General features: G+C 38.0%; 1 protein-coding gene across 1 annotated transcript; it reads right to left on the reverse strand.

The window, feature by feature from the left end:
• Positions 1-368: 368 nt before the first annotated feature.
• Positions 369-7710, reverse strand: micu2 (mitochondrial calcium uptake 2). Its single transcript, XM_062433745.1, has 12 exons — positions 7493-7710; positions 7044-7173; positions 4905-4936; positions 4715-4790; positions 4017-4064; positions 3669-3751; positions 2961-3014; positions 2769-2866; positions 1589-1760; positions 1397-1505; positions 1141-1298; positions 369-968 (listed from the first exon to the last, which is right to left on the reverse strand). The coding sequence occupies exons 1-12, from the start codon at positions 7688-7690 to the stop codon at positions 867-869; spliced, it is 1260 nt and encodes a 419-aa protein (XP_062289729.1). The 5' UTR covers positions 7691-7710; the 3' UTR covers positions 369-866.
• Positions 7711-13317: the final 5607 nt, after the last annotated feature.

Consider the following 13317-nt stretch of genomic DNA (forward strand, 5'->3'; position numbering starts at 1 on the left):
GACATCCCTGCTATGTATATACTACTATGTATATAGTGTACAGTAAATATACTTAATACAGATGGATACACATTACTGTATTTTATCAGGACCTCACAGTGATGGCAGAGGTGAGTAACAGCTCAGCTCAGTTTACATCAATACTTAATACTACTTCAGTTACAATGAAAACAAGTATTTTGACATGTCATTCAGATGACAATGACATGTTCAGACATAAATATTTACTTCTGAGACATGAGCAAGTTACAGGCTTCTGCAAGTACTTTGTTGTGAAATGCTGAGTGTATGAATTATGAGAAATGCACTTCCTGTTTTACAAATGTTAAAGATGATCTGATAAATGTACCACAACTGAGACAAACATACTATTTCAGCCTCAAATGTGCAGCAACATTTTCCACATTTGATACACTTTATTTGATAAATACTTTGACATAAACATGAAAAAAACTCACACCAGAGATTGTATAAGGAGTTGAAAAATGTGTCAGTTACACAGAATTACAATCTATCCCATAAACCACAGTTTTACAAAACACTGTTCCCAAAGTAACAAGTGTGTGAAGTGCAAAATCAATGAGTCACTCTTAAGTGGAAATACATGAGTTGATTAATCATGAAGTGCAACACACTGCAGCAAACTATTTTGAAAAAGTATTGTAAACACCACAACCAGACAGTTCTTAGCTAATATCAGATAGATTTGTTGCTCTGTAAACACATTTGCACATAAGAGTGGTGTAAATCCTGTTTCTTCACATGTGGTTACATTTAGAAGCAAGAGCTCACGCTGCTTCTATGATTGTTTAAAAAAAATAAGTGCATGAGCATCTCTCAGATGTGTCCTGGGACATCAGTGTGGCTCAGAGGGGGGATGCGTTCTCTCCAAGAGCCTCCTGAGCTCCCTTCAGGGTCTCCTGCTTCACACACTTCCAGAAGCCAGAGAAGCCGTTCTGAGGCTGCACCTGAGGGCGGGATGGAGTTTAATTATTAATGCAACCTGACAGTATTCTAGAATATATCTGCTGCTTAGAAAGTTGGCAAAATGCAAATATTAATCTTTTATATCACTTTTTTTTAAGGTATATTTATATCTATTTAAACACAATATTAAAAGGTGAAGTTGGCCAGACTCACCCTCAGACCTCGCAGCACTCTGTCTTTCATCACACCAATGAATTCTTTATGGCTCAGGCAGTTGTCTCCATCCATGTCAAAGAGTTTAAACACGGTGTCCAACACGTTCTCAGAGAGGTCGTGACCCGTGGCGATCTTCACCGCTCGCCTGAACTGGGCTGCACTCATAGGAAAGGGAAAAAAGTCACACTGTTAGATAATATAAAGAGAAGCTGTCAGTGTTTTTATCTGATCTCATTAACTAACGAGGTCTCACCCATTCCAACAGGACGGTGGGCGTTGGTCACCAGTTTCATCGAGAAGGCGAAGTCCTCCAGATTGTTGGTGAAGAGGCAGAAGACTTTAAACTCGTCAAATGTGATACTCTACGAGGGAAAATCAGTCAGTTCATTTTGATCTGACAGCAGCAGAGGTGAAGCACATATGTAAATTTGTGGTGTATGTGTACCTGACCAGCAGGGATTCGCTTCCTCATGTTCTCCCAGTAGATTTCATTGTCTTCTTCGTTGGTGTAGTGCAGCAGCCACTCTGCAAAATCCTCCCGTCTCATGGTGTCCATTCCTTTGGAGAACTGCAGGAACTCCATCTCCTGGACTTCATCCTGCAGGTCCTCCATGAACCTGAAAGACACATTGTTGGAACTGTTGAGAAGTGAGGTCTGTGAGCCCGGCGGAGGTTTGTGAGGAAAATGGGTCAAAGCGAAACCAGCTAATCACTGAAAATAACTTGTCAACTTTTCAATACAAATTTGTGAAAGTAAATGAATCAGGTTCAGACAGATAGGTTGTGTCTGAGGTTGGTAAGCTCTCTCATTTTCTCCATAAGTGTGAACTAAAGCAGTAAATATAGTAGTAAATATTTTCTCATTGCAGATGGGGAAGAATGCAACATTTATGAAAAGCATAAACAGAACATCTTATCTGACAAACAGGTTTAGATGTTTTCAAAAAGATGCAGAGAAAAACCACTAAAAATATTTAAGTGTCAAATATAAAACAAGCACAAAGTTGTGTTAATCCTTAAAGCATGTAGCACTCAAATTTCTACATTTTGACTTAAAAAGCTTCACAATTTTTAATGTCTGTCTTAAAACGTTAAAAGTAAAATAAAAAAAAGTCAGAAGGGTGATTTTAGATTTTATGAAGTTTAGAATGTGCAATATCTACAAATTCTGATTTGACGTAATAAGCTACGCCTTCTTTAAGTCATCATTACCAAAATTGACTCATCATCCTATATTGTGCTAACATAGGAATCGATGTAGCTGATTAGGAGATAGGATTTTTGCATTTGTGGCGCCCCCTAGTGTGAGAATAAGCCAGGACTGTGCTGCAAAGCTTTATCATTTAAACCATTTTGCTTCAAATTTCGCTCTGATTTTCTTTAAGTTTGTATTCAACATTAACACCATACTATGTCAAGGAAATTAATTTGAGTGAATGTATATGTGACTTATTTATTATTTTGGCTGGTAGAAATATGCTTGGCGATCCCTCTTGACAGGTAAGTCAAATGTTGGACACTGTATACATGATTTTACATATATGACTGTAGGGTAACTTAGAATAAATCATGTCCATTTAACAGCAGCATTGATCACAGTGAGCAGCAGGTAAGTGTTTGATTACCTGTGGAACTCCTTATACTGTAACTTTTTATTTCCCTTCTTTCCAAAGAAGTAGGCCTGCAGCGTCGTGTTCACACTTTCCACTTCCTCCACTGGTTTCTGTTAACACACAACACCATGTTTTAAGACTGAATGTCCAGGTGATACTGAAAAGTGACAAAAATGATGTTTTTAAGGGAATGTGAACACCCACCTCTATGCTATCTATAGGAACTCTCTTTTTATTTTTTCCAATGATTTTCTTCAGCTTCAGCAGCAAAAAGAGAAAACATACAAAATAATTGGTGACATTTAATGCGCTGCTTTTTAAAAATGCCAAAATATAAATGTACATCCCTGTTATCTGAAACACCACAAGAAATGTCAAAATGAGGAGAAAATGGCTTCATCTTTCATCTCACACACACACACACCAGAAACTGGAGCAAATGAGAGTCCATGCACTTCCTCTTTCTACTGGCTCGCCCACCAAGTCACGACATGAAAATATGACACAAGGTGCATCACGTGCCAACATGCAGTCTACCAGTCCAGGCCTGATCTAGACTAAGCACACACAGAGAGATCCTCCTGCTATTGTTTGAGGAGGACTCATCTGGTCGGAACAGACACAGATGTGAAGTGTTTTTGAACTGGATGGTCTGGAGTGAGAGGCTGACTCAGGCTGCAGAGATGCAAAAACACATGACAGATGGAAAAGCAGTGCAGCTCCCACCTCAGCTCACCTTCCGCACGGTGCCAGGGCTTCATACTTACACCTGAGGCAGCGTCAGTGCTTGAGGCGGCATTAAAAGTGGCGATATTTTGAAATTTAAGTGCACACAATTACATTTGAACAGACTCTGTTTAATGTATCCTTCCTCGATTAGACTGATTAAATAGTTATAAAAATAGGTCTTACCTTGAGGAATTCCTTTTTGTCCACTTGTTCATTTCCATCAACATCAAGCATTTTGAAAGCTATATGAAATCCTGTGTGCGGCTCTGCAACGGCAATACATCATCGGTTATCTGAACACTTGTCTCAATATGTATATTCAATATATGAATCAATTAAATAAACATGTTTCATTAAATGTGCATGACTGTAGACAAAGCTTAGACGGAGCAAACCAAGGAACAAGCACTATTCTAACTGAGGAAAATGCACTTATGTCACAATATCACAGCAAACTCTTTCAGCACAGTTATTACTGGGAGTCAAGGAAGATCTTATAAAGTCTCATCCAAGGTTTGGGAAGATACTTACTGGTCAGGATGGTGAGCAGGAACAGATACTCTGTGTAGGATATCAAACCTGCAACATATGAAGTGTAAGAAATAAGATATAATAGAAATATGTGTTTATTATACGTTTTTTTCTTTTTCAGTTTTTCCGTTCAAATCACACATAAAACAAACATGAATCCAAAATACATTTGCACTCATTCTGATATGATCTACATTAGTCCTGTCATGATAACTACTTTTGTTGGATGATATATTGTCTCAGAAATAATGGCGATAAACAATATTGTCATTTGAAGATACCACTGATATAATGATAATATAATAGCATTAGGGGGGGTGGGATTGGAGAGTGGGGGCTACACTGTAAAAACAGACTGTCATTATGGTTGGGGACAGAGTTATTTACCTTTAATTCTTCTGCAGTCTCCACTCAGGACGTACACAGTGAGGAATGGAGGACACTACTTGCTTAGCCAATGTGACATGAATAGCCTCTTAGCTGCTAATGTGAAGTGTGGCAATAATGAGGTAAAACAAAAACCACGGTCATGTCCATGTATCATACGATAAGTCCATATATAGACATGATGATGATGGTAATTATGTTATTGTACGATAAGTCAATAATGTGATTATTATGACAGGCCTAATGGACACATATAATAATGTGATCAGATGTGGATGCAGGATATCTGATGTGAGAGATTCTTAACTTACCATTGTCTCCAAAGTTTCTGAACAGCTCATTGCCAGCATTAGCTTTAGACGCAGCGTTCAACATCCTCTCCACTTCCTACACAGAAGCAAACAGCAAACACATAACAGCACAATTCACCCAAACTGATGACCAGGCTACACATGCAGTGTCAAACTGATTTATTTACATGATTTTGTGATGTAAACTTACCTCTTTTGTTAACTGTTTCTTCTGCAGTTTTCCTACATGAGAGGAAACAGAAAAGATATGCACATGTGAACATTTTCATAAATCTTTGTGTTATGCATCTGAATGTTTCATCACTGAAAAAAAACTCTGAGCAACACAGCCACATTATGTTGAAATGTTTTTCAACACAGGGTTCATGCACGCTGATATTTCCCATTACCGGCTTATTCCTTAAACACTGCACAACAGTTTCTGAAAAAAAAACCAATCACCATAATCAGTATTTTTAGGGATAGTAGACAAACATCATATGCAAAGCTTTCTATTTCTACAGTGCTTTCATTATTCCCTTGTATAATGTTCACTTAGCAGTAGGTGTTAGCAAGTTATCTGCTGACATGATGAATATAATGTGTTAAAAAAATGGAAACACAGATCTATTAAATCATCTTTAGTCACCTCTGATGCAATAAAAAGGAACATATGCATTTAGATTATGTATGAATAGTTTCACAGTGACGTTATATGACATTTGTGCAAAACTAACTCCCAGCGTGACTGTGTTATGTATTACCTGGGGGGTGGGGGGAGTTTGTGGCTGATTGTTCACATTTTTAGGGCTGCAACTAACAATTGTTTTCATTATCAATTAATATGTCAACTATTTTCTCGATTAATTGATTAGTTGCCAATATCTGTGAACTTTTCTCCTTTTTATACAATTGTAATTACAATAAACTGCACTGTGGTTGATGTTCCTTCTGCCTCGCTTTCTGAGTTGTGGCATTAATTGTGGGCCCCCAAGTCTTTGTAACTCTATAAAAGAGTAGGGCTGCAGCTATCGATTATTTGTGTAATGGTTTATTCTATTGATTATTTCATTGATTAATCGAGTAATCGAATAAATTCGTTTGCCTTATTAAATAGCAAAAGTAAAAATGAGAAAAAGGACAAAAAAGACATGTCTCTGAAAATGAACAACCAAGTGGGTTTTATTCCTGGATAAATCAAAACTAAACCCACTTATTACAATTAACTTCAGTACCTTCGGAAACAAATAAATGAAAATAATAATGCAGTAAAGTCAAATGACTTTGAAACAAGACATATTTAAGATTTATAACTTAGACAAAGGCTATTTGGTCTGAATATTCAATTGTTTTAATCAAAACTAAACCCATTTATTGCATTTAATTCAATGCCCTCTGAAACAAATAGATGAACTTACTTACTTTTAGTGTGACTGATTTTAATTTTTGCATCAGTAGGCTACCATACAAATTAAATGCACTAGATAGCCCTGCTCCTCCTACCTCAGGCTTTCAGTGTACCTACAGACCTGAGATCAACCTCCCTGCTCCTCTCCTCATCTCCTACTGCTGACTGGCTGACTGAGATCTTCTCAGCAGGTAGAAACGGATAGTTCACTAACTAGAACAACAAGCTTAATGATCCACACGGTGACGTTAGAAAAAGAAGACATGACGGGCAAATAAACTTTGATTCATGAAAAACTGCCTCGATCATTTTTTGTAATCGAATTATTCGAGTAATCGTTTCAGCCCTATAGGAGAGACTAGAAATTTAACTAACAATTATTTTCATTATTGATTAATCTGTAGATTATTTTCTTTACTATTTTGTTTGGTCCATAAAATATCAGAAAATGGTGAAAAATGTCGATCAAGCCCTAGATGATGTCCTCAAATGTCCCGATCAATAGTCCACAACATGAAATATTCAGTTTACTTCAATTTCATTATATTATTGTCCTCTATATAATGACAATAAAGCTACTACTGCTAAAGTAAAGATTAACATTAGGGAAGCTAGAATAAAAAAAATTGGGAATATACTTTTAAAAAATGACAATGTTGGGAGAGTTGGCAACTAATTGATTAACTGACTAATCATTGCAGCAAGAATACTCCAATAAATAATGCAGTGTCCATCACAGAGATCTGGTAACTGAAGAATGTAACATGATTCATCATCTACACATTCATCCATCTGTTACTTTCACTGATTTACTGATTATCCACTTATTTATTTAGCTTTCTCCTTTATGTTGTCACCTATCTGTGTGACCACCTGACTAAAGCTGCATATAGTCAGTATATACAGACTTCTAACTCTACCATGGACATGAGAGCAACTTACGGTCCATATTCTCCAGCATGACAGAGTACAGGAAGTCTCTGGGGGTCATGTAAGGCTCCTGATCGTAGACAGCTGAGGCGAACTGGATGAAACGGACCTTCCTGGCAGAGAGGGGAGGAGCTGCAGCATCCTAAAACAGCACAGAGACAAAAATAAACAATGTAAACAACTGAACCATGTGAACACTCGGGGAGCGGGCTTGATTATAAACATACAGCATCTACTCTGCATGCTGTTTTGGTGAGTGACAGCTAGGGGGCGATAGTGAGATGTTAAACTTGGCTGGTTGTTTTTTTTTTTTTTTTAAATAAACATAGCATTAATATCATTGTGCCGCTGTCACTAGCATTTAACAGCGTGTTATTTTCACTTAAAACAGAAGACAGAGCGGACATGTTTGTGTGTTGTTTATTTGTGACCACAGAAACTTTTATTAGGCGTGTACTCACTTTTTGTTCCTCAGCATACACGGTGTAGGGCAGAGTCCTGCTGTCTGCATGATACTGCTGGAAACACAGAACTCCTGTTCCGATAACAGAGCCCAAAACACCAGCTCCTACGGCTCTGTGTCGTGTTAAACCTTTCAGAGAGCGAGGGGTCCTGGAAAAGTTCTTCAGGAGAGCAGCGACTCTTCCCCAGCTAGCCATTTTCAGGAAGCTAAGCGCGCTACCTGCGTCAACTGCTAACGGTTTACGTAGGTGCGCGTGCTAGTAGAGCGCGGTCACGCCCACCACGCACGAGACAAACACACACCTATATATTACACGTGGAAGCATACATTCTACGTTCTTAAAGCTTCTACATTTTTAGTTTTTGTTTATATTGTCAAAAAGGATGATTTTACTTTGTGTATTACTGAGGTGAGGGTGGTGTACAGATGTGAGGGTGGTGTACTGAGGTGAGGGTGGTGTACAGAGGTGAGGGTGGTGTACTGAGGTGAGGGTGGTGTACAGATGTGAGGGTGGTGTACTGAGGTGAGGGTGGTGTACAGAGGTGAGGGTGGTGTACTGAGGTGAGGGTGGTGTACAGATGTGAGGGTGGTGTACTGAGGTGAGGGTGGTGTACAGATGTGAGGGTGGTGTAGCCTACTGAGGTGAGGGTGGTGTACAGATGTGAGGGTGGTGTACTGAGGTGCATTATATTGACTGGTGTTCCCAATATTTTACCTGGGTGGAGTAGGGTCATGTTGGACACTTTTTGCCATTCTGACTTGTGTACTATATTTACATATGAATCCAATACATGAATATCAACACCTTATATCATTATGAAATCCTCAAGATGTTTCCTTGTTTAATCAGAAGGTAATTTGTAGATGTTGTACTCAAAGGGAAAGTGACACATATATTAGTGTTCCTTGTGCCAAATGGTTCCAGAATTTGTGGATTTTCTAATGTGGGACAGTTCGCACTGAAAGCTGGGACACTAGTTTTTAGGCTTATGCATCATTTGATGCACAAGTACATTACAAACATAATTGAAAAATTAAGAACATTGTTTTATTCATTGAAAGTAATATTGACTTCGTATAAATCCTATGTCACTGACCCTTAAGTGGAGTTCATAAGGGGTACTTTGTGTGTAGCTTTTTTCCTGCCCCCATTTATGAAATAATACCCACTGCTTGGATTCAACACCAATCATGTTCACTTTAATATGGTAGAAAAAGAGATAAATGCACTGGAGCTTAGGTGTCCCACATTAGTCAATGTCCAACATTACACTACTCTACCCTGTGTTAATGGAGAGGAGAAAATATTAGGAGCACCATTCAATATAATGCACCCTAATACACCACCATCATGCACTATGACCTCAATAATAAACATAAAGTAGAATTATCACCTTCTTTACAATGTTAACAAAAACTGAAAATGTATAAGCCTCATAAAAGTAGAATTTACAGCAGAGCTGTTGTATTGGATTGAATTAGATTGCACATGTGTACCTAATATAGAGGCCAGTGAGTGTACATCTGTATACATACATGGATAAAGCAATCCAGACAAATCTCCAACAAGGAGTCTTATCCAAAGCAAATGAGACATGTTCAGGACTAACATTACTAGCACTAACAAGAAGCAAAACACATTTTGGGGAGGGGGGGCTTTATAGGGTCATTTCCATTTGTTCATGTTGTAGAAACAACATATGGAACAATGTGCACACTTCATGCAACATTCAATGCTTCTTGGAATTAAAAGCCTTTTTTTTCCAATAGAGGAAAACCATGGCAAATGTGTCTTTTTTTATGAAATCAGATGCACCTTGAGAAGCCCACTCTCTGTATTCAAATTTACATAAATTACAAAACAATACAGATAGGGAAAGAAAGTGTAATTGTTTACTAAGGGAGGAGGGCAACACACTACTACTACGAAGAACCTCTAAAGCAAAGCGTCATCATCAGCAATGTCCTGAATGGTCTGGTTACAGATCCTATATGAGATTAAAGGCTATTGAGGATGACACTGTGACACAATCATATTCAATGGTGTCTCAACAGTTCCCTCCAGTACAGTTTCAGTTATCTAAACAATAACAATCCTCATTGGAGCAAAAAGCCTTTAGGCCTCATAAAGCTGCATATTGGGATGAAGAAAAATCAAGACCTCTTATGCTCTGACTCTGAGTCAGTCTAAGCTCTGAGTCAGTCTAAGCAGGACACACAGAAAGAATCCGCTTTCCAAATGGATCAGTAATGACATTTTTTAAAAAAAGATTGTAATCTGCTCAATTTGTGCAACAATGCAGGCACTACGATGCAAAAAAGGAGCAGATAAAGGCTCAGAAAAAGCTTGGCGCTCTTCCTCAGGCGGCATCCAGCATCTTTTTTTCAATGTGTCATCCCGCTGTCTCACATATCACAGCAGCTTCTCCTACAGTACACGGTGTCCCAGGGCGGACGTCTGCCAGTTGCAGGCTGATTTTTTGTGAACTCTGCTCCTCCCGCACCAGCCTGAATGTCACCTATAGGACCTGCTGTTCACCTAGAGGATAGTCAAGGTCCAAATTCATCTGCTCAGTCAGTCATTCTCAGTCAAGAATGTCATTTACACTCAATGTCACGGCAGAGAGGATGAGACTCTAGACTGTCTTACAGTGGATGAGACAGAATAGTGAGACAAGGTGGATTTTCATCTGTAGAGGAGAAAATATTATCTATAAATGACTTTTGATATTAGATAAGCAGGTACAGTATTTGTATTCAGATGCTGAACATTTCTCTGCAATGTAACACACACACACACACACACACAAACAAATCTCAACATTCACATGTATTGTGTAACATCTCATTTCTGATTCCTATAATAAAAAGTGAGCTACAGTAATATCAGGTGTTCTTCACAATTTTCTCCTCTGAACTGTAACTGTAGTCTTGTTCTGATCTGACAGATATTTACAGAATCTGGTGAAGGACAGAGTGAAAGGATCATGGCATTACTGCAGTTACAGAACATTAAAAAAAAAACAATGCTTCACTGGAAATTCTGCTTTCTATAAGAGTCTATAATTACCAAGCGTCTTAGAAAAGGTCATTGTCCTTAATGGCACAAAATTGATCCAAATTTGGCCTTTTTGTTAAAAAACGTAAGAATAAGAAATCATCATATCTGCTTCAAGATTGAGGAAAGTTGCAGTACTTGGTCTTTTTCTGTTTTTTTTTATGCCACAGCTGTTGTTGTAGGACTCCTTTATGCAATTCAATTTTAAAATGTGATTGAAAATTCCAAAACACAGCAGTAAAATGTATCAGTATTTGTCCTGGTTAAAACTGTTCAGTAATGGTATATATTGCAAACAGCTGTATCACAACAATTCATGCACAAAATTAGATTCTTCTTAGTTTGTAAAGGATACTTTAGTGCAAATGTCATAGTACTGTAACAGTGTAAAGCAGTGGTCACCCACCCTGCTCCTGGAGACCTACTGCCCTGCACTCTAATTATTAACTCTTTATCAAGCAGCTGAAGCTTGTCAAGTGCTTGATAATGAGTTAACTATTAGAATCAGGTGTGTTAGAGTGGGGGAGATACCTGAAACATGCAGGAGCAGGGTTGGACACCACTGTCATTGGCTCATGCTCCCTGTGCAAAACTACAGAAGGGGGAAAAAAGACAATGGCAAAATTAAGGGATGAACAGATTTTATGAGACAATACCATATTTCATATTTCCACAGACAGATATTGGCAGATGTTATTCAATTCAATAAACAAATCATAATGAAAATGTACATTCTTAAAACATACATCAAGTTGTGCAGAATTTGTGCAATACTGTTTACATGTATGTATGTTGTTTTTTGTTCTTTTTTTTTTTAAATAATCATCATTATAGAGTCGACCCTGCATCACCACTGCTGTTTCACACTGTGCACGGGGGCGTTACTATAGTGCAAAACAAAAGTTGCATGAACCTTTATTTTTGACTCACATAAATTATTCACATGTCCACTCCACTTTTTTTTTTTTTTAAACTGCACGTAGCTTGGATGAGGTTCCGCGTTTTTATCGGTTGCTATAAGAAAGCCATAAATACAGCGTAAAAATGTTGGTGTTGTACCAGTCACTGTATGTACAGAAGCAAGCAGTTGGGGGAAGAGGGGAGGGGGGGGATCAGAAGCATTTAGATAACCCCCCTTGACATGGACACAGTTTGGAAAATACTAGCCCTTCAGTGAGTGTCAGTATGAAGGCTAGTTCAGCTCATTCTCCAGGGGGCGCTAAACACTGTAAGATGTGAAGGACACACAGATTATTCTTTAAAAAAAAAAAGAAAAAAAAAAGATATTTTCATAATTGTAATTTGTGTTTCATAGTGGGTTTACATATCAATGCCATACCTACATACTTCATGTTACTGTTATACCCCCCCCCCCCAAAAAAAATGTTCTGTAAGACTGGAAGCATCAAAGCATCAAAGCATCAGCATCTAATCAATGCTGCTGCTGCTGCTTTGTGATGAATTGTGTCCCTTCAACTTAAAAAGTCTTCACCTTCAATTCATGGACACATAGAGAGAAGCAGTTAAGTTTCCAGAATTTGAACCACTCAAGCTTGTAGTTTTCAAAAGGACAGTTCTCACTCTCCTGAATCAGGCTTGTGTGTGTGTGTGTGTGTGTGTGTGTGAGACTGTGATCAGCATGGGAGATTAAGTGTGTGTCCACATCAATGCCACGTCAAGTTTGCATCAGCAAGTTTGGAGGTTTTATTTAATGTCATAGCAGCAAGTTGTAATGTAAAGTAACAAAGACATACACACTTTAAGACCATCAATGAAGGAAACAAAGTTTGCACAATATCATTTTTTTTTTGTCTTCAGTCACGGTTTTTGCTGCCTATTTAATTTTTCGACTGTTGCTTATAACATAGCGGAAGGAAAAAGAAAATCCCCAAGTTGGTTTATAAAAGTGATGAGAAGCAAACACTTAAAAAAAAAGAAAACGCACATGGTGACGGGCTAAATATCTGCCATGAGCAATGATTCTGAACAATTACAGCCACATGAAAATACTCTAGCTCCTATTTCATGATAAAAAGATGTATTGCAATGACGAGCGTCAAAGTCAGGTGATTTCTGTTTCAGTAACCACTTGTTTCTTCTTCTTAAAGCATTCTCTCTCTCATCAAACCGCATGACATGGCACTTATGTTCAAACAGACCAGTGACAGAAGAAAAATGAAAATAACATTCACATCATAAACATCGTTTTTGACTAATTTTTTTTTTTTTTTTGAAGGCTGCGAGAACGCAGACGGACACAGCACACTGTCACTACAATCCTCATGTCAGTGAATGAAAATACGGCCGCATCTGAAATAATCTTTTGGTGCTTTGATAGAAAGGAAGACTGCTAAGAAGTCTGTTTTTTTTCTTCTTCTTTACATATTTCGAGGTGCGATATGATAGAATGGAAAGTGGAAAAAAAACAAAAAACAGCCTGAAGTACATTTGAAGAAAGTCTCAGCTGCTGCCTGTGTTTCACTGCACACCGGATGCACCTTTTTTCTGTTCATGTAAGTACAACGTGTCAAAATTCGCCACATTTTTCATCGTATTTATACATGTTAAAAAATAAATCGACACACATGGCAAACAAACATAAGTGGACTAATGCCTATTCATCTCTACACTCCAGTTTCCAGTAATTCGATTATCCAGAGCAGCGACGGTTTCAGTTGATTTGTACTTTGTTGGTAATACATAAATTTAGCACACCTCTCACAGACACACTGACTACTCAATCAGCTATTATAACAAGTTCTTAT

This window comes from Scomber scombrus, chromosome 14, assembly GCF_963691925.1.
Source record: "Scomber scombrus chromosome 14, fScoSco1.1, whole genome shotgun sequence".
Taxonomy (NCBI): domain Eukaryota; kingdom Metazoa; phylum Chordata; class Actinopteri; order Scombriformes; family Scombridae; genus Scomber; species Scomber scombrus.